We start from the raw sequence: 26,807 nt of genomic DNA on the forward strand, positions 1-26,807 counted from the left end.
AAACCGTTAACTCATCAGTCTTGTATCCTCCTTTTTTAAAAAATATAGCAACAATATATTCTCGTTCTGTAGAAATGACCTTAGAGATACTCACTACATATTATTTATTTATCATGTGGCACATTCACATCACGTTTCAATAGAAACACAAGAGATAAAAACACAAAATATGAAATATAAGGTCTAAAATATTACAAACACAGGTCACAGATATAATTTTTTCCTTCATTTGTCACAGCCAAGAAATCAACAAAGTCTCCATTATAGGCTGTATTTTGGTTTTCTATCACTTACCAAACTTTTCAGTCTATAAGATGCACTTCCCCCCTCCCAAAGTGGGTGGAAATGTCTGTGTGTTTTATAGAGTGAATGTTGCTGAAGTCCCACCCACCCACCCACCCACCAGCCCCCACCCTTCAGCTTCTGCCTCCCAGCAATTTGCCTCCTTGCAGTAAACAGCCTGGTCAGCTTCAGCGCAGTCTGATTTAGCATGAGCAGCTGATTGGCGGTTGGATCAGAATACCGTCACTCAGCTGTTCCAGGCTGCGGGGATCACTGCCACTCATCGCCGCCATTGCCTGTTACCGCCTCCATGCCCCCCATTTTCAGCCCATTTACCCACGCTGCTTGGAATGGGCTGAAAACGGGATGTACGAAGTCCAAAAATGGGACATGTGGAGGCGGCAATAGGTGCCAGCGGCAATGGGAGGCCATGACAGAGGCAATCCCCGCAGCCTGGAACAGCTGATTGGCGGTATTCTGGGAGGCTGATCCAACCGCCAATCAGCTGCTCGTGCTAAATCAGGCTGTGCTGAAGCTGACCAGGCTGTTTGCTGTTGCTGCAGAGAGGCAAATTGCTGGGAGGCAGAGACAGAGGCAGATTTTGTTTTCTTGTTTTCTTCTCCAAAAGCTAGGTGCGTCTTATGGTCCGGAGAATCCTATAGTGCGAAAAATACAGTATATGTTGGATAATTTATTTTTCAGCCCCACAGTTTGATGATGGTATTTTTTACCCCACTTATGGAGGGCATCTGCACATCTATCATGGCCAGTGTGAATTCAGATCAGTGTGGTCCATAATGGGCCTGGTTAAATCCAGCTGGTTTTCCAAGATACAAGGCAAAATTTCACTACACAAATGATTACAATAACATGTTTAAAAACATACCTTAAACCAAGGAATCAAGGCATAAAGAAGAAGACAAACCCAACCTTAATTTCTTGGGGTATAAAATAGAGAAAGAAGGAAAAACGCTGGCAGGGTTTGATGACCTATGTGAGATCTTTGAGGTAGTCTATAGACCAGAAAACAAACTACACAAATTTGACGGGCAATTGTACAGGCTACAGTAACAAAATCTTAATGGGTTGATTGTGTTTTTCCTTCTCTTCTTCTTATACCCCAACAGAACTAGAACAGAGCCAGCCTAGGTTTCGTCTTAACCTTTTTTTTTGTTTCTCGGCTTTACAACATAATTTTGTAACATCTCTGCAGTTTCTTCAAAGTCAATTGTGTGGCTCTCTGCACGGCCTCATCAATGCTCTGTGAGCTGTGAGGGCTTTCTTCAGTCTCTCAGCAGGAATATGTAGCAGCAGGTAGCCCTCCATAAACTCCAGAAGCCTTAGGTAGCATGACTAAGAGTAAGAGATGATGGAAGCCATATTTAGCATAATCTCAGAAACCACATATTGCCCAGTCTGATTTGCAACATCATTTTAATTCAATTCTTGAAGCACAACAAGCAAAAAACATGCAAATAGATAATCCTGCAGGCAATTTTACTCGGAAGTAATCTCCCCTGGATTTAAGGGAGGTTGTTTCCATATATCAGATGATTATATCTAAAAAGCGTACCATATATAATAACATAGAGAAAATATAAGTAGGTTTTTCTCTCTCATAATATAAGAATTCAAAATTACTCAGTGAAGTGGGCTGACACCATACAAGTAATCCTCATATGACCATAATTGAACCTAAAATTTCTGTTGCTAAACAAGACAGTTGTTAAGTGAATTTTTTCTCATTTTACGACCTTTCTTGCCATGATTGTTAAGTGAATTGCTACAGTTGTTAAGTTAGTAACATGGTTAAGTGAATCTCGCATCTCCACTGGCTTTTGCTTGTCAGGTGACAAAAAGTGATCACATGACTCCGGGACCCTGCAACTGTCACTAAACGAACGATTGTAAGTCAAATGCTATTTGTATTTAAGAAAGATGGAAACAGGTGATTCAATATATACTTACTATTTCAAAATCACTGTTACAAGTGATGCATTCTCTGATAGCTTTGAGAAAGGATTAATTAAATCCATAAGAGAATGACAAGGGTTAATAATCAGGATGGCAAAAATAAAACTTCATGTTCAGCAGCAATATATCACAGATTCTGTGTTGCATCGAGACACGCATAGCAGGAAAGGCTTCTTTTCTTCAACTTCCGTGTGAATTTTCAAGGGAAATTTGGTTAATCTTTGTATGTAAAAGAATGTTTTAAAAAAAGAATTATGGTAATCTTTTTAGAAACTTTTTAAAAAACTTATTTCCTAAAGGATTGTGCAGTTATAACAAGTACCTGCCAAAAAGCTGAAAATGTCTTCATGGCACATTTTCAGTCAATGCATGCTGGGTAATTAAAGTATACAGAATATAAATTCCTTACTGAGGATCACAGTTGGGGGTATCAAAGAAATCATAATGGCGGAATCTTGACCTTTTTAACCCAATCCAGAGGGGTGCTTCATCATTCTGCCTCTACCTCAGAATTTCCCAAATTTGGCAACTTTGCGATACATGACTTCAATTTCCAGAATTCCCCAGCCAGCAGGAATTCTGGGAATTGAAGTCCCTGCATCTCAAAGTTTCCGAATTTGGGAAATCCTGTCTACCTTGACTTCAGATGGAAACTACAGTTCCAGACAAGTGTTTATGGTTTCCAGATACTTCTTGGTGTCTACACAATCAGGACTAGTGCTAAATTGCCTGGAATCTAAAACAAAGAATATCTTTTAGTCTGCTGTCTCCATTCAGCTTAGATGTTTCCTTTTATTATTTATAGCATGAATAATAGTTATGTTTTTTATTATTTATAGTGTTTAGCATTCATAGGTAGGTCAGCTGCTTGGTAATATAATCTTGTTTCACTAATTATTATCTTGACTGAAAGGCAGCAAACTGGAAACTGAGAAGCAGACATGATCTAAACTTTGTTTTTATGTCAGATGACAATCTATTTTTACTATGTAAACTTTTTTCCCTTTGGAAAAAAGCCTCTAGTCACTACTGAAGATTAGTTCACATACAACAATAAGCCAAATATAATTTAGCATGCTTGTTTGTGAATTAACGTGTCATAGAATGAATTAATTTAGCTCATAGAGTTTATTAACTATGACATTATATGTCAGCCAGTTTCATGAACCCATCCAATCATGACTTATTCAATAAGGCATATTTGACTTGCAGGGTACATTGTTTGCTTCAGTTGTGGATTAAGATTATGGGGTGATATGACCCCTTAAAACTTTCCTCCCAAAACTGGGAAAGAATTAACTGGATTTGGAATTTGTGAGGAACCAAATAGAGTTGATCACCTATTAAAAATTACTAGATATCTTTGGCAGAGAACATGCAATGAAAGAGAGCAATTTAGGTAGGAATGATGAATTTATGTACCATTTTCACTAAAGATAGGGAAAATTTAAGATGTGCATAAAAGTTGAATGCAAATGGGGTCCTTAAATTTGGGTGGAAAAACAAAAAAGAACATATTAAGACTGAAGAGTTCATATATTACGGAACAGCAACTGGGAGAAAACTGAGAAAGTTGATGGATGGAGTTAATATGTTCTTCAGAAAGATAGCAATAAAGTTTAAGGAAGAAGGATACATATCAGTGGTAGTCAACCTAGTCCCTACCGCCCACTACTGGGCGTTCCAGCTTTCATGGTGGGCGGTAGGGGTTTTGTCCAATACTGAAGCACTTTCCTTTTTTTTAATTTAATTGACTTTAAAAAAAATTCATAGCATTATTTAAAAACATTTTCATTAGGTTTTCATAAAATTCCCCGTGACAATTTAAATTTCTGAAAATATACTATTTGCATTGCCCCCGCATAAGTTTTGTTCATGTTATGTAAGTGAAACTAAATGGCGCTATACTGCGACCGCAAATAAGAGCCTCGTCCCAGAATAGCTCGCGCATCTCCCTCCACACCACCCAGCTGTAACAGACAAGCAGAGCTGGTAGCCGGCGCCCCCCCCCCCCAAACGCGAGAGGCATGCACAGACGACGATACATTTTATAAATCACCATTACTGTGGAACCGGTGGGTGGTTAGAAAATTTATTACTAACAGAGAAACATAAGTGAACGGTAGGTATAAAAAGGTTGACTACCCCTGATATATATGAATCAGTGCATGAACTTGCTTTGCTTTATGATAGAAAGGAATGGTGAATGGTGATGGTGTAAACTAGATTTGGTTATATTTCTAACTTTTCTTGTTTCATGCCTTTAATTTCTCAGCCATGCTATTTCTTGTTCCTTTCTTCACTTTGCATAATGTTGTTTATCCCGAAAAGGATTTGGGGATAAACAAGTTTTTTTTTAAATTTTTGCCTAATAGAGACTTTGCAGCTATAACCACCTGCAGATGTTTCCCTGGAGATAGCAATAAATGAGAAGGTAAAAAAGGACATCTGCCCCACAATCAAGAGGGTTTTTTTTGTACTTTTCAAGGTAAGAAATTAACACAACAGGCATTTAGTTCAAAAGATGAACTGGCTGCTTTTGAAAAGTTTGTAAAATTACACCCAGTCTGGGCTATACTTGCACTACTGTATCCAATGTAAGACATTTACCAAAGATTGTATCAGTGTATCTCAACCTCAGCAACTTTAAGATGCATGGACTTCCATTCGGAATGGGAAGGTTTACTGCATTCAATGTCCAATCTTGCAATTTAGAATAGAATAGAATAGAATAGAATTTTTTGTTGGCCAAGTATGATTGGACACACAAGGAATTTGTCTTGGTGCATATGCTCTCAGTGTACATAAAAGAAAAGATACGTTCATCAAAGTACAACATTTATAACACAAATGATGGTCAATATATCAATATAAATCATAAGAATTGCCAGCAACAAAGTTACAGTCACACAGTCATAAGTGGAAAGAGATTGGTGATGGGAACAATGAGAAGATTAATAGTAGTGCAGATTTAGTAAATAGTTTGTTGAGGGAATTATTTGTTTAGCAGAGTGATGGCCTTCGGGAAAAAACTGTTCTTGTGTCTAGTTGTTCTGGTGCGCAGTGCTCTATAGCGTCGTTTTGAGGGTAGGAGTTGAAACAGTTTATGTCCTGGATGTGAGGGATCTGTAAATATTTTCACGGCCCTCTTCTTGATTCGTGCAGTATACAGGTCCTCAATGGAAGATAGGTTGATAGCAATTATTTTTTCTGCAGTTCTAATGATCCTCTGAAGTCTGTGTCTTTCTTGTTGGGTTGCAGAACCGAACCAGACAGTTATAGAGGTGCAAATGACAGATTCAATAATTCCTCTGTAGAACTGAATCAGCAGCTCCTTGGGCAGTTTGAGCTTACTGAGTTGGCGCAGAAAGAACATTCTTTGTTGTCCTTTTTTGATGATATTTTTGATGTTAGTTGTCCATTTTAGATCTTGCGATATGATAGAACCTAGAAATTTAAAGGTTTCTACTAAATTTGCTTTAATCTTGCATTTTTGTAAATTTGTGTTGTAAATGTTGTACCTTGATGAACGTATCTTTTCTTTTATGTACACTGAGAGCATATGCACCAAGACAAATTCCTTGTGTGTCCAATCACACTTGGCCAATAAAATTCTATTCTATTCTATTCTATTCTATTCTATTCTATTCTATTCTATTCTATTCTATTCTATTCTATTCTATTAAAGAGGTTTAAAAATAGTGGACAAATAAATCCGGTCCCGGAAGGTGGTATTTTTTTTTTAGATGAAAAAACAGGTTTCCAATCCAACGATTGAACTCTCCATTAAACTACTTCTTTGAATTCTCACGCCCAACTTCATAAACAATGCCAAGATATGCAAAAACACCGCTTCGACAAACGCCTTTCCTCCTCACTTAAATATGCTATTTCCCTTCGGTTCTCTTCGGAAACGGTCGAGAAGTCTCGGGGAGTCCCGCAAAGAGCCAACCTTAAACAGGAGCTGCGGTGTGTCGATCGTTCGGTTATCTTCGGCACATCCATGTTTTTTTTTCTTCCTCCCGACCATTTCCGAATTCCTTCGGCTATTTCCGGTTCCTCTCGGGGAATTCCGGCCTCGCTCGGTCTCCGGGGAAGCAGCAGCTGCCGCACCGCCACCGCCGGAGCAGTAGTTAGAAAAGTCTTGGCGGAATGGAAGGTACGCACGGACGCCCCCTCCCCTCCCCGCGGTGGGCTGACGACCAAGTGCGAAGCCACGCCCCCCCGCGGCTACGGGGCTTGCTAGAGAGGAGATCCTGTTGGCGTCACTCACACTGAGCAAGGTCAAAGGTCGCGGCTGGGATGTTTAAATCGGGTCCAGGGCTTACAAAGTTTATTGGCTGAGCTATGTGATAGACGGGGGGCGGGGGCGGGGGGGGGCGACGACTTCCAGTTCTGGGTTCCAGTCTAGCTCCGTTTGTCATTCATCGGTCCCTGTTTTTCTCCCTAGAGCCTCAGAGGGTGCAGGATGTGGGCGTGTCCCGCGCCCCGAATCTCTCTGGGGACCCCGATCCTGAAGAGACCATCCAAAGCCTGCAAGCCCAGTTGGCAGCCGCCTTGGCCGAAGTGGAGACAGTCCGAGCTGTGGCTGCAGTGAGTGAAGGCACCAAGCAGGAGGCGGTGGAGGCTGTCCAGCGCCGGTGCCAGGAAGAGGTGGCTTCCTTGCAGACTATCTTGAAAGGTGAAGGAATGCAGGTCGTGGCTGGGTGTGGAAGGAGCTGGGGTTGTTTTGCTCAAGTGCCTTAAGCCTTTCCCTCCAGACCTGATCGGATCTTGCCTTGGAGGTAGCAGCTGAAAAGTTTATTTCCTTTCTAGATACCATTTCCAGCTATGAGGCCCGTCTGTCAGCTTTCCAGCGTGACAGCCGGGAAAATGTTCGGAGCAGGCTGCCAAGGACCAACCCTTTGGACTCACTGGAGAAACAGATGGAAAAAGTAAGCAATGCACTCAACCAGAATCTCTCTTTGAGGGCTAAACTGAGTTTCCAGTGGGCAGGAAAAAAACAAAACCCTATGTCTGTCTCTCTCTGCAGGCACAAGAGGATACTCTGCGACTTCGGGCCATTGTTCTGCCGATGGAGCAGGAAATTGCTGAACTAAAAGCAAAACTGGCCCATGCTGAGAGTCTGGTTCAGGAGCTGCAGAGTGAGGAGGTGAGATGGAAAAGAGGGACAGAAGAAAAGGTAAATATTGGAAAGGATGAGTGAAAGCTGCTTAATAAGGGAAAAAACTGAGAAGAGAAGGAGGAAGGATAAAATATCTTATAAAATATATCTGAAACTGATGGCTATCTCAGAATAGATGCCAAGCCTTTGTGCATGTAATACCAGAAATGTTAGTCTGCAACTCTTAAGCCCAAGTGTTGCAGGTGGATCTCTAAAAAGAATATAGATTGGCAAGAAAGAGAGATGTGTGACTGGGCCAGAAAATGAATGACGTGAGGACAACATAAATTTTACACGATGATTAAAAGCCTGGGAAAGTTGTAGATAAATCACTAATGGAAAAAAAATTCTTTATTCAAGCACATTTATGAACTGCGCAATTAAAACTCGGCAGTGCAGCATATAAAAGTGGAAGAACAAATGTTTAACTTCTGGTAATTTAGAAGTCTTACATTAATGATGGAAAGTTCAGGGAAAGTCCTTTATGCCAAGTTATAGACATATAGACCCATTTTTCTGATTCTAGGCAGCTCACAACACATGAAATAAAACATAAAATCCATTTGTAAACCCACTTAACAACCACAAAACTGATTAAAAACTAAAAGTAAACCAGTGACTATTGTCAAATGAATCTGAATGCTTTCTTAAAGTGAGATGCTTTTGACAATCTTCCGACCTATCAGTACAGGGCCACATCTAACTTGCAGAGGCAGGGTGTTTCAATGGGAGAGCCACATTACTGAGAAAGTTAATCTCTGGGTTCCAGTTTCCTTCCTGATTTCTTTTTTTTTTTTTTTTTTTTATAAAAAAGTTTTATTTTTACAATCTTATCAAATAATTCATCCAATGTACAGTTATATACAATTAGTCGGGCCTGCCCAGTCACCACCCCCCTTTTTAACCTTCTTCCCTCTTCTACCTTCTTTTACTTTCCAAACCTTCCTCTCCTTCTCTTATCTACCTCCTCTCCTCCCTCCACCCTACACTCTTCTCCCTCTTCTACCCCTCTTCCTTCCTCTTCTCCTCTTTCCTACCTCCTACTCTCTCTTTTTTCCCTCCCCACCGTTCTAAAATGGCAACTGGTCAGACCCGACCCTACATTAATTATATTTATACATCTTCAATAATCCCTGTACATTAACCATCACTCCATCACTAACCTCAACCCCCCAATTCCCTTCCCCTTTACCCCCCATCCCCCACCCCGACTTCCCAGAACAAAATGCAGGGTATCAAAACTAACAATCATAATCTAAAATAATTCCTAAATTATAATCTCTAGTCTCTCCACGCTTATTCACACTCTCAATTCCCCTCTCCTTCAAAAATATATCTAATACAAATTATTTCCTAAATTTACTCATATGCTATTTGATATTTTTTTATCTGATACTTATTTTGAATATAATCAATCCACATTTTCCATTCTAAAATATATTTTTCTTGTGTATAGTCTTTCAAGTAAGCAGAAATTTTTGCCATTTCTGCCAGATTTGATACTTTAAGAGTCCATTCTTCAATTGTAGGTAATTCTTCTTTCTTCCAATATTGAGCAATCAAAAGTCTTGTGGCTGTTATTAAGTTCAGAATCAATTTAGTCTCTATAGCTGTACAATCCATAATTATTCCTAGTAAAAAGAACTGTGGGGTAAACTTAATCTTCTTTTTCAAAATATTCTGCATGATCCACCATACTTTAATCCAAAATGCTTTAACTTTTTTGCAAGTCCACCATATATGATAATAAGTAGCATCTTCACAATCACATCTCCAGCATTTAGCCTGTACATTAGGATACATACATGACAATTTTTGGGGGTCTAAATGCCATCTATAAAACATCTTATAAAATTTTCTCTCATATTTTGCGCTTGTGTAAATTTAACATTCCTCACCCAAATTCTTTCCCAAGTTTCCAACATTATTGGTTGCTGAAAATTTTGTGCCCACTTAATCATACAATCCTTAACCAAATCAGTCTCTGAATCTATTTCTACTAATACATTATACAACCTCTTAATATGCTGTTGACCTTGATCTCTCATTTGTTTTAACAAATTATCCTCAATTTGCTTAACACCTATTTTTTGATCTAATTTCCATCTAGCTTGTAGTTGTCCATATTGGAACCATGTATAATTTTTCCCTTCTTCCCCCATCTTTTCTCTAGATTTTAATTGTAACTCCCCCTTTTCCATACAAAGAAGTTCTTTATAAGTAACTACCTCCATCTTTTGATATATATTTATATTTTCTATCATGTGTCTCGGTTTGCCCATATTGGAATCTTTCCATCTAATTTGTATTGATATTTCCTCCAAACCCTCAATAATGCATTTCTAATTATATTATTTTTAAATATTTTATCAACTTTCTTATCATATAATAAATAGGCATGCCACCCATATAACAAACCATAACCTTCTATATTCAGAACTCTTTCCTCAGTTAAATTAATCCAATCAGTAATTAATGATAAAACAACTGCTTCATAATACAATTTTAAATTAGGCATTTTAAGACCCCCCCTTTCCCTTATATCCTGCATTACTTTTAATTTTATTCTTGGTTTTTTGCCCATCCATACAAATTTACTAATCCCCTTTTGCCATTCCTGTAATTTAATATCATTCTTAAACACCGGTATCATTTGAAACAAAAACAAAAACCTGGGCAAAACATTCATTTTTATAGCCGCTATTCTTCCCAGCAAAGATAGTTGTAACTTCTTCCAACTCTCCATTTCTTTCCATACCTTCTGCCACAATACCTCATAATTATTTTTGTATAATTTAACATTTGAAGCTGTAATATAACCTTTTTAACGATTTCAAAACCTGAAGTTCTTTCTAACTCTTCTTTTTGTTGTATATTCATATTTTTAGTTATCATCTTTGTCTTTTGCTGATTCACCTTAAATCCAGATACTTTACCATACTGACCAATTATATCTTTTAAACCAGTTACTGAGTATATTGGTTGAGATACAGTAACAACCAGGTCATCTGCAAAAGCTCTTAATCTATAATCTTGATGTTTAACTCTAATTCCCTTTATTCGATCGGAACCACGTATGTTATTCAGAAGAATTTCTAAAGTTAAAATAAAAAGTAATGGGGACAAGGGACATCCCTGTCTCGTCCCTTTCTCAATTTTAAAAGTTTCTGTTAACCCACCATTTACTATTATTTGTGCTGTTTGCTTCTGATATATTGCTTTAATTGCACGAATAAAATAATCCCCAAATTGCATTTTTTCTATTACTTTAAACAAAAACTGCCAATCCAATCTATCAAAAGCTTTTCAGCATCCAAAAAGGAATGCCGCTGATACTTGGTTGTTTCGTTCCAAATATTCAAGTAAATTTACGATTTGCCTCACATTATATCTCATCTGCCTACCCTTAATAAATCCTGACTGATCATTATGAATTATTTGATTCATCACTGGCATTAATCTATTAGCCAATATCTTGGTAAATATCTTGTAATCAGTATTTAAAAGTGATATAGGCCTATAATTCTCTGCTTTAATACCATCTCGATCTTCCTTCGGTATTAACGAAATAAAGGCTGTCCTCCATGAAGGGGGAACATCTCCTCCCATTTGAATTTTATTAAATAACTCTTTAAGTGGTTCAACCATCTCATTTTGTAAATTTTATAATAAACAGCTGTTAAACCATCTGTTCCTGGTGCTTTACCGATTTTAAGTTGTTTAATTGCTAAGAAAATTTCCTCTGAAGTAATTAATTGATTCAATTCTTCTCTTTGATTTTCTGTAAGCTCACAAATATTTTGTTGTTGTAAATATCTTTCTATCTCTGTATCATCAACCATATCCCTAGAATATAACTTACTATAATACTCTAAAATGCTTTTTTAATCAAGTTCTTTTGATAAACTTCCTTACCCCTATATTCTATTTTATCAATCGTTCGTGATTTCTGTTTTTTCCTTATTAAATAGGCAAGCCATCTTCCTGGCTTATTGGCATTATTAAACGTATTATGTTTTACATATTGTAAATTAATTGCTACTTGATCTGCCATCAACATATTAAACTGACCTCTCAATATATTTATTGATTCTTTTATTTTACTATTTCCTGGGCTATTTATCAATAATTGTTCTATCTTTTAATTTCCTCTTCCAGTTCCTTTTTCTTTTCTGCAATTTATTTTTGTATTTAATATTCATTTGTATAAGATTTCCTCTCATATAAGCCTTACTGAGTCCCAAATCATCTCTATAGATGTCTCTTTTTCATATTCATAATAAAAATTCTTTCATTTGTTTTTACATTCATTTACATTTTGTTCATATTTAAACAAATTCTCATTCAACCTCCATGATCTCCTAGCCTCCTTTTCCCGATCAAATTCAATCCAAACTGGACTATGATCAGATAAAGTTCTTGAACAAATCTTCGTCTTCTTCACTCTAGAATACAAATCATTAGTAATCAAAATAAAATCAATCCTCGAAAATGATTGGTGCCTATCAGAAAAGAAGGTAAAATCCCTCTCTTCTGTATTATGTTCTCTCCAAATATCTCTTAATTCCAAGTCCTCCATCATATCAAAAAGCCTTTGGTAATTTCGCCCGCTTGATATCTTCCTTAAGCTTTTTTTGTCTTTTTGAGTATCCAACACACCATTCCAATCACCCATTAATATATATGATTTATAATCCCAAAATACTATTCTTTTATGTAAAAACTTGAAAAAATTTTCTTGTTGTTGATTTGGAGCATAAACTCCTATTAATAATGTCTTCTTTCCCTCCAACAAGAGTTCAATAGCAATGTATCTTCCTTGCTTATCCACCTCAATTAATTTTGCTGATATATCCTTCTTTATATATATAACTAAACCATTTTTTTTCTCCAAAGAGGAGGCAACAAAATGTACTCCCAGTTTTGAATTTATCAAATATTTCTGGTCTAAAGATCTAATATGTGTTTCTTGTAAACAAGTAATGTCATTTTTAAATTGTTTCAAATAATGAAATACTTTCCTTCTCTTCTGCGGTGAATTCAAACCATTAACATTCCAAGATAATAGTTTAATTGCCATTATCGGCCAAAGGAAACTTTTGGAACACTAGCCGCAAATCACATTTTGCTTTAGGCCTTGCTCCTCCCACTGTTTCCGTTGTAGTAGTTGCCAGTTGTTGTTGTGCCTTCATCTCTTGTTCCTTGCGTTTAGCAGCAGCTCTTGTCAGCCTTTGTTCTTTTGAATCTGGACCTGTCATAGGTATTTCCAACACTTGTAATAAATCTTCTTCCATTGCAATCTGTTCTTGAACCTGCTTCACTTCTCTTTCCTTCACTTCAGTCTCCTTTCTTCTAGCATCCAGTGGAGAAAGACTTCCAACTTTTAATGCCTCAACATAAAATTCTCTCGCTTTTCCAACTGTATTGAGACGATGTACTTTCCCTGCATAATATACTATTATACCAGTTGGAATATCCCATCTATATTCAATCTGACGTTTTTTAAGTTCATTCACCAGGAAGGCAAATTCCTTTCTAGCTCTTAACATTTTGGTGGAATTTCCTTTAATATTAAAATATCCTGACCAGCAATCTGAATCTTCTCCCCCTTATATGAGGCTTGCAAAATCTGATTTCTCACTGTTCTATTTGTAAAATAAATAACAACATCCCTTGGCAACTTTTTTTGCCTTGCTATCCAAGAATTCACACGATATATTTTATCAATTTGATAAGCCACATCTGCTGGACGAGCTGCTAATATCTCAGCAAATACTTCAGAAAAATTTCCTTAAATCCTCTTCTTTATTCTCTTTCAGACCACGAATTCTTAGAGCAAATTCCATATTTCTGTATTGTATCAAAACTATTTCATCCTCTGTCTTTTCCATTTTACTTTGAAATTCAGCCATTTTATTTTCTAATTTTAAATTACATTGCTTAATTACTTCAACCTCCTCTTCTAATAAAATCACATTCGTTGCCAAACTTTGTACTGCCATTACAAATCCTTCTTTAACTTCTTTATTTCCCACTTGAATTTCTGATATCTGCTCTTTCATTTCAGACATCTCATCAGTTATTACTTTAAATTTTTCTTCTATAAAGCCTTTTAAGTTCTCTTGTAACGCCTCTAAATTCAATGTTCTAGTCTCTGCTGTATGAGCTGGAGAGGCACCAGCTGATAAAGTTCCAGAGCTCTTTGTTACAGTAGACTTTAATTGTTTGGCTGCCATCTTCTATAAAATTATTTATTTATTTATTTCCAACTTAATATTCACTTTAAATCTTCTTAACTTCTGAAAACACAGTCTTTTAAAGCAGTATTTAAAAATCTCCTAGATTCTATCAGCAGGCAGCAAAGAGTTAAAGCAGCAAGTAACATGCAAATTACCAACTGCAGAGGCACACGCTGAAAGTATCACTTTCGCTTTCCACTCGTTAACTTGTTAACAATTCGCCTCCATTTTCTTGCTGTTTTCAAGCTTGTTACAAAGTATCGGGGAATCGGCTTGGCTACTTGCTTAAAGTTCTCCCACTTTCGTTCTGTCCGGTATAATCCTTTATTGTCCAAAATAAATCTCGGCGTTTGGTCGTGGTGATTGGTTCCGCCAAAGCAGAAGAATCCTCGGATCTGGAGCACTTCGGGTTACTGGAGGGAACTTAACCCTTCAAACCCCTTTTTTCTCAGGGGCTTTAGGGAAATTCAACCTCTGCCCTCAGCTCACCCCTTCTCCTTCTCCCGAAGAGGGGGTTTTCCGAACCGCTGGACAGCAGATTTAAGCTGTCCTAGCGATTCCACATAATCCAGAGGTTGGTGATCGTAAAGATCACCGCCATCACCTACGGTGCCAAACCGGAAGTCCCTTCCTGATTTCTTTTAGTATGGGTACCCAGTGCATTATTTTCTCAGGTTATGCAGATTGGGCAAAATTACATGAAACTAATTATGCCATCAAATCTTTTTCAACTCCTAGTGATCGTATAGATTTTGTCTATGATGACCTATTCTGAACCAGAAATAAATGGTCCTAAAAATAATTAGAGCCCCAGCTATAAATACAGTACCCTATCTGAGCCACTTGGGCTTCTTTTTTAACTCCCATATTTTTATTTTCAGCATTCCTTATGTAGCTCAGCAGAATCTCTTGCTGACCCAGAGGCTGTGTCCACGGAATTGCCTGGAAGTCATCAGGTTCCTTTGATGGAAGGAGGAGTAGCAGAGAAGTTTGCCTGCAGTCTGGACAGCATCTCCATTGCTTCATTTTCCTCTTTGGCACCAAGTTCTGGGCCTTCTGTCCGACGCAGACGTCCCCCAAGTCCTGAGACATGTTCCATTGCCTCCTCCACTGGAACCCTGGTGCCTGAGACTATTTATCTACCACCAGTGGGCTACCAGCTTGTGTCTGAACCAGAGTGGGCTCAGCTCCAAGAACAGGTTTGTATGTGGAAGACAAAGGTAGTTTATTGTTAGAGATATTTCTGTGTATTCATTTAAGGTGCTTTTTGTGCTGTCTTTCAGGATATAGCCATCCAAGATAGTAACTTCTTTTATACAGAAAGAATATTATGTTCCAAATTACTTTCAAATGCTTCCACTTAAGACTTTATAAACTTTCTTTTTATTTACCGACTTCTGTTGCTTCTGACCATTCATGCTGTTTTCTTGTGGTCCACTTTCCTTCTCCCCACTTTTGCTATACCGTTTTTTGTGGCATAATGAAATTAAGCACCCTAAACTGATGTTGGAAGAATTTGGGAGTATTACAAAAATGTTTAGAGCAACTTTCAACTATGTAGAGTGGTGCTTAAAAATTTGTGAATCTTTGTGAATTTCCAACATTTCTGCATAGACATGACCTAAAATGTTATCTGTTCTTTACAGAAGTCCTAAAACTAGATAAAATGAACCCAATTGAGTGAAAACATACCTATTCATTTATTTATTGAAACAAATATTTCTTTATTGAAAGAACTACATATTGGTGCATAGCAAAGTGTAAAAATGTTTTTGACTCCTTTATTTAAATGGTTTTTTAAAATCTAATTTTAGGACATTTGTGGAGAACAGATCATCTGTTAGGTCATCTTTATGCAGAAATACTGAAAATGCAAAAGGCTGCTGCCATGGAAGGCTTAGCAGCTACCTCACAAAGGGTCAGGCCCAACATCCCTTGTCAATAGCAGGAGGAAGAAGAAAGCAAGGAGTGAAGCACAGGGCCTCCAAAAGGGCAAAGGTCTGGGGGAGTGGGGGCATAGGCAGGTGGGGGAAAGTTGAAGCAGAGGCAAATGTGTCAAGTCAGGAAAAATGTGAGGTCTTTGCCTAAGAATAGCATGGCCTAATGACCACAACCAGGACAACTGAAATTACCATTGCTAACCAGTGCAATTATGTTTTACCTAATGGACCACTTCACTTAATGATTTTGTACCTCATTAACAAAGTTGGAAGGGACCTTGCAGGTCAATTGCAGTACCAATCAATCAATTAATTAATTAATTAATTATATTTATGTGTGTGTGTGTGTGTGTGTGTGTGTGTGTGTGTGTGTGTGTGTGTGTAGGTCTTTGGTTATTCGGGTTTTCTCCCGCGTAATTCCCAGAAGCACGAAGCTGAAGCCTGAAGATGACGAATGAGACTTCGTTGAAATGTTGCCAAGACACTTCTAATTTTACGCGGGAGAAAACCCGAATGACCAAAGACCTACATACAAATACCCGCGAAAATCTCAGAAAACAAACAAACACACACATATATATATATATATATATATATATATATATATATATATATATATATATATATATATATATATATAATTAATTGCAGTACCAATTAATTAATTAAGCGAAGACTACCTTTTCTTGCAACTTTCTTTTGAAGGGGGTGATTGTTAAGTGAAATATTGCCCTAAACCAAATTCTTTAAATTTTATATAACTGAATAGCCTGAAAGCACCCATTGTCTTCCTTCAACTCTTTCCCCAAATACATTAAAAGAGCTCCATAAATTTCAGCCCTGCTTGCTTTAGAGGAGGGGCTGCTGTAGAAGTACAAGATTGCCTCCCTGTATTATAGGAATATGAAAAGGACAAGTAGCCTTTATATATGGCTTTCTTCATTGTAGCCCCCACCCCTCCTCCTCTAAAACACCCTGCTGATTGAGGCCGCCTGGTTCTATCATATTGTAATTTCTGGCACATGGTACATAAGAGAATTGTCAGGCTCCTTGCTGGAAAAGTTTGGGGGCTGGGGATGGATTTACTTGATGTCAGTATTTACTTAATCAGTATTGTTGGTGTTGGATTCTCTATGCTGCCTTTGTACTTTGTTCACAATTATTGTCTTAACAAGAATTTTTAGTTGCTTTGGAAAGTTTTTTGGAGGACATTATAGCTAGCTGACAATTTTTTCATAGACTGTCATCAACTTTGTAACTCCCAGGGGGATAATTTGTCACAGGGATAATAAGATAATTCTGATTAGCATAGTGAGAAATACAGGTAATTCTTGCTTCACAAAAATAATTGGGACTGAAATTATCATTGCTAAGTGATGCAGTCATAAAACTTGACATCACATTTTGTGATGCTGCTTAGCAATGGCAATTCTGGAAGTTCCCAATCATCGTGAAGTGAGAATTGTGTGGAAAGGACATCATGTGTTTGTGACTTCTCGCTTCTTGCCAGCTTCCCCATTGACTTTGCTTGTGGAAAACCAGCAGGGAAGGCCGCAAATTTCAGTTTCATGATTGCAGGAAGCTGCAACAATTAGAAATCCAGGCTGATTGCTGAGTGCCTAGATTGCAATCTTGCAACTGCATGGGTGCTCCACCAGCTGGAACTTTAAGGACCAGTCATAAATACTACTTGTTCAGCACTGTGGCAAATGAAAATGGTCAACGAACAAATGTTAAATGAGAACCATTGTAGAAGAACTTTGAGAAATGAGAGATATGAAGCTCAAGGCTTCCTTTCCCCATTCTCTATATCCTTGGCGGCCTTCTCAGGTACAACAACAACATGCAGCTCTGGAGGAAAGAGCAAAGGAGAAAGCTAACCTGGAGGAGGCATTGAGACGTAGCAATGAAGAATGCAGTAAGCAGGTAAATGCCATGTCTTGGATCTCACACTTTTTCTAATGTTAAATTGGGTATCTGCCCTTCCTCTAAGGACCTTGAGGTGGAATACAGGATTAAATCCATGTATCCATAAAGCATATGGAAATAAGACATAATAAAATACTAAATATTAATGAGGATTGATACCAAATGACCCAAATGATAAAAAAAAATGTCAGCTGGTTCCGCAGCTGGTGTCCAACTTGGAGTCAGAGACGCTGACAAGAACTTGTGGTTTTATATAAATAAATATATTTACAGTAAATAAGAGAGGCAAATAGCATAGGTAAATCAATACAGAGGGAACATCATGAGGTAAATTACAGAGAGCAGACAGGGCAAAAGAGACGGGAAATGAGGAAACTCCCCCTTTGCTCACAGCAACCAATCACAGCTCAGATTCCCTCATGCGGTGGCCGCTTCTCTTCAACCAATTAACTATAACTGTCTTCTTACTCGTCCAACCCTTCACTGTCCCAACTATTAAAAGTTAAATATATTAACAAACACTAGTAACTTCATAGAAACATCCATGTAGAAATAGTTTGCCATTGCTTTCTACCAGAATGTTTTACTTCCTAGATTGGCCTATCATTCCTTAAATTTTCTGGAAACCTTCAAGTACTAACCAGACCTGATCAATATCCAGACCAGGATAAATTCTTTCAGATGTTTTCTCTTTCTGGAAATCAATAGTGAAGTTAAAAATAAATATTCAGAGTCTATTTATGAGAAGACAAAAGGGTCTGCCTGGGGTTTGAAAAATAATTGTGGGTGGTAGGCTGATGTCTCACAACTGAGAAGACCCAAGACTTCGTTCATCTGAGGCTTGTGGGTAAAAATCTCTCAAGGATAATGTAGATTTCTAGGTAGATGCAGGAATATTCCTTGAGATACTATAAGCGACATCCTGTATAGATCTTTAAACATTAAGCTAAGAGATAAGTTACTGGGTGAATGTAATCCCTAAGCCATAAATTATAGTCTGTAAGGCTGAGTTTACACCAGGTGTTAAGCCAAAATCCAGCAAGCCACATTACAGCATATTACATTCTGCAGACTTAGTCACAGACTTGCTAAAGATAACATGACATCCATAGGCAACTTGGTGATTTTAACCGGCACATTTCACTTGCATAGTCTTAACCACTGTGCATTCTGTGCACAGAATGTCAACTTCCCGCAAGCCAGTCTCCCTTTCTCAATTTTTCTGAGTAGGTTCAGGTTCTTTTGATTCAAATCCAGACATCGGAGAACATTCTCCAAAGCCTCCAAGCCACCGTGAGTGAAACCCAGCGGAAGACTCAAGAGCAGATGGTGAGTATGGTAGATGGGTGATGATGCTGGGAATGAAGCAAAGGATAGCAGAAGAATTGGAAGAGATGCTTGGGAAAAATGATCCTGCTATGATGTATTCAATTTGGGATCTTTTGAACTCAGACTTTAGGTAGGAGGAGTTACAAGGCTATTGATTTGTTCATTTAACAAATGAGCTACCTGGTCTTCTGCAGTAGAGACCGAGAAAATAAGGTAGGGAATGAATTGACTATCTTAGTAGAGCACTCTTATCCAGATGTAATTATACAATATACCCCTGGGGACTTGAGGACAAAAGAGGCACTTCTGATTTTTTTCAGTTTCAAGTGCAAGATGTTGTCAGAACATGCAGTGTTTTCCTACTAGGGACGAGGAGTTTGTGTCTTACATATTCCAAAATGTCTTGAATAGAGTTTTCTCCTAAAAAGTTGGCACATATTTCCTCCCCCCCCCCCATGTGCCATTAGGCGCAGCCTCATGACCACAATTGAGCCAATTTCCAAAGCTAAGCAAGGTAGTAGTCAGTTATACACCATTTTTACAACCTTGTTGCCACAGTTGTTAAGTGAATCACTGCAGTTAAGTGAATTGTGTGGTTGTTAAGTGAATCTGGCTTCGCCATTGACTTCGCTTGTCACAAAGTGATGACATGACCCCAGGACAGTAGAACTGTCATAAATATATGCCAGTTGTCAAGTGCTCGAATTTTAGTCATGGATCGTAAGCGTGAAAATCAGTCATAAGTCACTATATAGTGTTGCTTTAACTTTGGTCTCTAAACAAATGGTGGTAAGTCGAGGATTGCTTGACCATTGTAGATTTGACAATTCCAGACCTTTTCTCACTTATAAATTCTGTGTTTGCTGTTCTGGATAAGTATTTTTCATAGGCCCTTATGTAGAACCCTTTAAATTCTCTCTTGGAGGTATCAGTGGAAGGATAGTTATTGGTTACTGACTGTCCCTCCCTACTCTTGTGGTTCTCTTCCAGGCTGATTTGGCTGCATCCCACAAACACCTCAGCTATGAAGTGCAACGTCTCAATGCCGAGAATGAAGGCCTGCGGGGGAAGAGTTCCCAAGATTCTCCCCCAACAGATGATGAAACTAGGAGCTTGCCCAGCACAGTGCCGGTACCTAGACTCTAACTTCTGCTGATATTGAGGTTGAGGAGTGAGTTTGCTAGTGTTGTATGAATTGAATTTCCTTCTCAGGAGTTGCAAGCCATGGTGTCCAAGCTGAGGCAAGAGTCTGCCTTACAACTTCGGGCTGCAGAGCATCAGGCTGAGCGCCTGCGAATTGAAATTATATCCTTGCGGGAGCAGCTGGATGAAGAAACAGCATCTCAGTCAAGCCTGAAGGGGGCGCTGGAGAGAGAGCGGGAAGAAAGAGGTGAGCAGGGGAAAGTGAAGAATGAATGTGATCCTGATTGTACAGATAGGAATGAATCGCTAGAATTGGCAAGTGCTAAGTTTTTAAAAAATAGTTCCTCTGCATTTAGAAGCTTGATATAAGGATGTCATTAGACCTTCAGGCCTGCCAGAGGAATTCTGTTCAGCATTAACAGCTCCTTCTTTTTGTTTCCTTTTCTCCCGCTACTTCTGACTGAAAGAGCTTTTGCAAGGTAAGATGCTCTCAAGTTACATGGTCCATATATTTCCATTGTACCATTTATGCACGTTCACAAACTGGATTTCTTGTCTTACTTTCCAGCCTCTTTGAATAGTATTCAGAGTGAGATGGAAAGGCTGCAGCAAGGGCAAGAAGAGCTGAATAGAATTCAGGTATGCTTGAATTTCTACCCAAAAATCTTGCATTTCTCAAAACTTGGTTCCACTGTATTTTTTTCAGTCTGGTGTCCTTGCAGGGTCAGAATTCTCAGAGAATTCACAAATCTCTCAATGTTTGATACAATCTCAGGGAATTCTGGGAGTTCAAATTCTAACCTATCCAGAATCCATCACTTTGGGAAAAAGTATGTATTTCTGCCCTCCCATATCTTGCAATTTCACATCATAAAGCAATTTGCCCCTATAATTTATTTATTTTAATTTATTTATATAATTAATTTCATAATTTTAGTGAACACTTGACTTTTTCATTGAGTTTCGATAAACATTAGCAATTGGGCCTGCAGAAATGCCTACTGCATTGAATTGACTATGTTTGACTCGTGGGTTCCTTACCTATGTAATGTTGGTTTAAGTAAATTTGTTGCAAACTTGCTAGACTCTTTGAATGCAAGGGTGTTTTCTCCAAACGAAAAGGAAAAACCAGGCCACGTGATTCCATGTTATGCAAAGTTTAGGGAAGAACATGAGAGGATCAAAATGTTTCTTACAGTGCCCCATATTCCTGAGAACCAACATGATCCCAAAAATGATGCTGAGAAAGACATTTCTCTAAATTCCGCTATTAGGCTTCAGTTCTTCTCCTAGGCATCACGATCAAGTTATCTAAAGGACCAAGTTAAGGAGGGCTGCAAATACTTCTCTTAATGTGTTGGACAAAATTGAGGCACTTTAGAATCCTGCTTCTAACTAGGATTCTAGCTATGTTTCTACATTCTACCTCACTTGGATGTACTAGTAATCTCCTCAATTATACCTGTGTTAGATTTCAAGAATCTACAAAAATCCTAATTAATTGGTTTTGAGAAGCTGATAATCACATTAACTCTTAAAATCTATTGCTTAGTTGTAGACTAGACCTGTCCAACCTTGTCAACTTTAAGATCTGGGGTCTTCAACTCTCAGAATTTCCCCAAATCCCCAACGAGCAATGCTGGCTAAGGAATTCTGGGAGTTGAAATCACCAAGTCTTAAAGTAGTCAAGATTGGACACCCCTGTTCTAGCCCGTTATTAAATTGCCTTTCATCTTTCAGTTTGAGAAAAATGACCGTACTGACATTTTTTTCTAAATATTTCTAAAATGCCCCCAAAGAAATCAATGTAATTCTATTGCAAAAGTTACCTAAGCAGCTGACAAGATCGTTTTAGGTCAAATGCAGAGGCCATAGCACTCTACTGCAGAATCCTGGAATTTCTGACTTATACAACATCCCAAGCTGGATGAGTACAAACATTTGGAAATGGGAAGATGGAAAGAGAATATGGTTGAAAAACAATGGCAAAATCATATCTAAGTCATAAAAGAGAGGCCCACAATAGATTTAATGAGTAGATCTTTTCTCACAGAACAATTCAAGCAGTATTACGTGCTCTAGAGAAATTTGTTATATTTCATATTGTCTTTATAGGCAAGTTACAGTGTACTATTCCATATAGTGAGAACAGCTCCCCCCTCCATGAGTCCACTACCCTTGCAGTCTTCATTATTCGGAACTCTTTCTCGTTTTAAATAATGACATGTTATATGCAGTAACAACCCCCTACTTCCAGGGCTGTGTTTTTATTGTTAGTGTCTTCAGAACTTCATTTAGTTCTTCAAAATTGTTTTAACGCACTTTCTCTAGGGCTCACTTACAAGATCCTGGATCTCTTCCTGCAGTTCTCTCTCATGAGAGTAGGACCCATGTTGTCACAATAGACATAAGTGTTGCATCCAGAACACCTTCACTAATTCAAGTTTCACCAATTGCAAAGTTTGAGAAGAAAAATGTGAAAGCATGTAGGCAAAGCAGAGATATGGTGCAGGGCTAGTATTGCCCTTTCTCATGGTGTTCCAGTCTGAAAGCAAAGTCTCATTCATATGGAAAGCAGTCTTAATAATAACAAAATTATATTAAAAAAGTTACCATAAGAAACGGGCAGGCACTAGCCTTTCTCCCAACACTTACAAGCAACACTCAGTTATAATAATTATAATTCTTAGCTGTTGTGATTGGGCATATTTGTGTGGGTGAACCTCTCGTTCTAATTGACAAGTGAAGATGGTACACATCACTTTTATTTGTGCACCTGAGTATTTTTGGCCGTCTCATCTACTTTGGGGGATGTGAGAGAAGTTGTGGGACTTCTTCTTTATACTTTATAAAGTATCCTTCTTTATACTTCAGATGCAGCCTGATGTGAGAGAAGCCAGTACACTACCAGGGAGGCCAGAGGCTTAGACTGACAATGAGGAAATTGGGCCTCTCTGTCTTCCCATTCCTGACACTCCAGGAACCTCAGGGAAATCATGACTTTCCAGGCACCAATGGGTCAACTTGCTCCTCCAGAGCATCTCCAGGTCTTCTCTCTGCATGGGTAGGAGTACCAGAACTCTGGAGGTAGGGATGGCTGGGTTCTTTTGTTACTTCCCCCAATCCTTGTCCGGACACTGGAGCCTCCAGAGCACAATAAATAAGTTTTTTGTAACTTTCTTAGCCTTTGCCTCTCCCTTTCAAGATTGATTAATTAAGATTGAGGTAGGGGGTAGCACAAAGTATTATGACTCTGGCAAAAATGCACAACAAGTAGCCTGTTCAAAACAAAAGCATCATGAATAGTTGCACCTCCACTTTTCAAGATAAAATTGTAGCTTGCAAGCAGTTTAAACTTTTATAATAAGTACTATTTTGCACCTATGTTATCCTAGCTCTTTTATACAAGGCAGATGGAAAGAATTCAGCTGAAAGGGCTTCTGTGGTGGCTGTTTCTTGCTTTTGTCTTCTTTTCAGAGGCCCTAGCAATCTCTGTCACACAGCTTGGCTTCACCCTTTGCACCAAATTACAGATTGCTGAATGAATCACAGTGGTTGTCTCTCCCATATCCCTATGCCAAAGCCAAACAAGCAACATTGTTTAGCCTGATGTATAGAACCAAACACAATTTCCACCAAAAAGCCTGTGAAATCAACTTGTGTAAAGTCAAACTTGCAACTCCTAGCTCAAGTTTGACTCAGGCTTCAGGTATTCTTTAACTACTGTATCCTTGAAAATAGTCGGTTTATATGGGACTTCTGGGTGAGGAAAATGGCAGTATGGAGACAACACTGAGACTGAAAATCTGACTTGGTGGTGAGTCCAGTTCTCAGAGCTTTTCTGGACAAGGAAAAGCCAAAGAGATTGCCCAATGACCATGTGAAATCCGGATCTCAGCTCCTTGTGAGGAAGCCTGCAGAATCAAAAAGGAATATGCAGGCACGTTGTAAGTAGAGTACCGGGAGCTATGAAAGGAAAGCTTAAAGTTCCAGGAAAGTCTTTAATGAATGTTGGGTCCATCCAAATCCCGCTTTCCTAAACACTTTGGATTACAACTATCTAACAGTATAAATGATCTTCAGAATGGCAGTTTCATTAGGCCCCCAGTGTATTTAACAGAAAAAGAAGAGACAAAAAAAACCCCTATAAAAATTAACTTGCAGCTTGTAAACATTTATTTTTTGTCTTTGCCATTTATTATTTATCCTACTTTCCCATAACAACAACTATCCTATGCAGTGAGTTGGACAGAGAGTGATTGACCCAAGGTCAAGTTCCTGTGAATTAAAGAAATAGCATGTACTTCCATGGGAGTGTTTTATTTAATTTCTCTGAAGAAAGTGAACTTTTTTAAACAAAACTAAAAAACGGATAATTATAAAAGTGTAGAGGCTATATAAGAATAGAAACATCAAGACTTTAATCAATTGTTTTAAAAATTCGCATATTGAAGAATTACGGAAAAAATAAATAAGGCTTGCTAATTGCAAGTCAGGATAAAAAAAGATGGCCACTACTGTACCAGAAACACAGTGAAAGAAGGGAAAATAGGATCATTAACTGACTAATTTGCTGGGATAACATATGAGATTTTACAGAGGATGTTTGAAGAGATAGGAAATATTATCACAGCCTCAACAACGGCTGTGACAGTGCCCATAAAATAAAGATTGCTGAATTTGGAGGAAAGAATTAATTTTACAAAATTGAAGATCAATGCAGATACAGATCAAAATTGAGGTTCAATTTAGCTTTACTGTTTAAAAAAAGTTGTTTATGAGAAAAAGGGAACCTTGAAATGCAATTTGGGTTTGCAGAAATGGTAAATTTGCTTGCAACTGCTGCAAAGAAGATCAGAAATCACTTCTTTAGATTTTTCTATTCCTTTTCTTAGTCTTTTTCTATTTTTCACTTTTTTATTTTTCCATACCTTTTTCTTTTCTCTTTTTGTAGTTGTTTAATTATGTATAAAATCTTAATAATAATAAAAAATTTCTTCTGCTCAGTCATGTCCGATTCTCACAGGCTGCCCAGAGAAATCCCTGCAGTCTTTTCAGCAAGGTTTTTCAGAAGTGGTTTGTCATTGCCTCCTTCCTAGGGTGGAAGTGACCAGCCTAAGGTCACTCAGCTGGCCAGTTCTTCTCACAATAATTTTTTCTGCATCAAGATTTTAACACTTATTTAACACTGTAATGGAAAAGAGGCTTAGGTGCATTAATGCTCAGAAATAGGGGGTAAAAATCCCTCTATCCTAGAAAAAAAGTAGATTGAGAATTCACTGCAAAAGTAACAACTGGAATAGCAATATTCTTATACCAATAAAGAATCCATGATCGATACAGAGTGTTCAAGTCCATTTCCTATGGCCCACTGCAGTCTTTCCCAGTTTAGTTTACCTTGAGGTTCAGAGAACATAGTACCTGGAAATGTGGGAATTTAAATCCAAGAAATCTGGAATCTGCAGGGGAATATATGCATATTTTTACTAGTTAGATTTATACCCTGCTTTTATGCTAAGAGATTAAGAACTGTTCATTGCATTCCCCTTTCCATTTTCTCCCAGCTTTATAGGGCAAGTTGAATTAAAAAACAGTGACTCACCAAAAATTATCCTGCAAGTTTCCATGACTGAGTAGATTTGTCTTGAATCATGATCTCTCTAATGCACTTAAGCTTAAAACTGATGTCTCCAATATCAAGATGTTAGCATATTTGCAGATACTTCCCAGGACTCCTACCAGACTTGTAGAAAAAAAAATAAGAATTTATTTATTAAATTTGCCCATCTCGCTGCAAGGCAACTCTGGCTGGCTTGCAACATTAAGAACGGGAAACAGATGTTGATACTATTAATAATTGTACTGTTTTATATTGTTGTATGCCATTGTCAGTCAATTACAATTGAGTACCATATAATTTCAATAAATACTGTAAATAAAACAAATAAACATGTAACTCAGTATTTGTTAGGAAGTAGGTCAAATGCTCAGAAAAGAACAGTGAAAGGGAAGATCAAAAGTGGCTAGCAGATATTCTAGCAACTCAGTTTTTTAACTGAATTGTTATGAATGTAAATTCCCCCAGTAGTCATTATGAGATTACTCATATTTTCCCAACATAACCCACTTGCCTAAAGAGGTTCGGGACTCCTGTCTTATACAGTACCAAGCCTAAATATCACTGAACAAAGATTTAACTGAGCAAATTGAAATCAAATGTTATTTGTCTTATTTCTAGGGTTTCTCTTTTGTAAAAATTCTATTCACACTGCTCTATAATAGTCATGGTTTTTAAATATTTTCATTTTCTGGACCTATAGAAAAGAATAACAAAATTCCATCATGACCTCAATAATTTCCACCCTACCATCAGTTTCACCCTACCATCTTTCTACAAATAATCCACTTCCTTGAAGTCATAATAAACTACATAGCGGATACATAAACACAATGTTCTGCATGAAACCTACCAGAAACTGCTACCGGACTCTTCTTGATATACTTTTTAAAACCGTTTTTATTATTTTATAAATAAGTAGGCAAACGTATCGAATACTCCTTCCTCCTCCTATTTTCCTCAAAACAAAACTGGGAGTAAACTTTGATTGAAAGACATTGACTGACCCTAAATCACCCAGCTGGTTTTCATGCTGAAGGTGGAATTAGAATAAATTTCCTGGTTTCTAGCCTAGTGCCTTAATCAGTAGACCAGTGATAAACTCTTTTGGTATACCCAAAATTCAGAAAATGCCTAAATTGAGTCTACTGGTATGTCACTCTTCTCCAACAAAAGAGAAACAATTCTCT

General features: G+C 37.9%; 1 protein-coding gene across 4 annotated transcripts; it reads left to right on the top strand.

The window, feature by feature from the left end:
* Window positions 1–6,298: 6,298 nt before the first annotated feature.
* RABEP2 (rabaptin, RAB GTPase binding effector protein 2) lies at window positions 6,299–25,942 on the top strand. 4 transcript variants are annotated; one of them, XR_009154802.1, is made up of 13 exons: window positions 6,299–6,415; window positions 6,707–6,937; window positions 7,072–7,190; window positions 7,289–7,438; window positions 14,541–14,858; window positions 17,430–17,525; window positions 18,759–18,857; window positions 19,848–19,988; window positions 20,070–20,247; window positions 20,468–20,479; window positions 20,569–20,639; window positions 22,875–23,087; window positions 25,565–25,942. XR_009154802.1 is itself a non-coding variant. In XM_058179805.1 (12 exons), exons 1-12 carry the CDS (start codon window positions 6,409–6,411, stop codon window positions 22,926–22,928), a joined length of 1,476 nt encoding a protein of 491 aa, XP_058035788.1. In that variant the 5' UTR covers window positions 6,299–6,408; the 3' UTR covers window positions 22,929–23,175. The 4 variants fall into 4 exon arrangements, 3 of the variants coding, with proteins under 3 accessions (XP_058035788.1, XP_058035789.1, XP_058035790.1); XM_058179805.1 differs by lacking the exon at window positions 25,565–25,942 and having other exon boundaries at window positions 22,875–23,175; XM_058179807.1 differs by lacking the exon at window positions 25,565–25,942 and having other exon boundaries at window positions 6,301–6,415; window positions 7,289–7,408; window positions 22,875–23,175.
* The last annotated feature ends 865 nt before the right edge of the window (window positions 25,943–26,807 follow it).

This window comes from Ahaetulla prasina, chromosome 4, assembly GCF_028640845.1.
Source record: "Ahaetulla prasina isolate Xishuangbanna chromosome 4, ASM2864084v1, whole genome shotgun sequence".
NCBI classification, from domain to species: Eukaryota; Metazoa; Chordata; class Lepidosauria; order Squamata; family Colubridae; genus Ahaetulla; species Ahaetulla prasina.

Coding starts and splice junctions, on each gene's coding strand:
- RABEP2 (XM_058179805.1), top strand. Junction 6,938..7,071: donor CTTGCAGACTATCTTGAAAG/GTGAAGGAATGC, acceptor TTTCCTTTCTAG/ATACCATTTCCAGCTATGAG. Junction 17,526..18,758: donor ATGAAGAATGCAGTAAGCAG/GTAAATGCCATG, acceptor TTTTCTGAGTAG/GTTCAGGTTCTTTTGATTCA.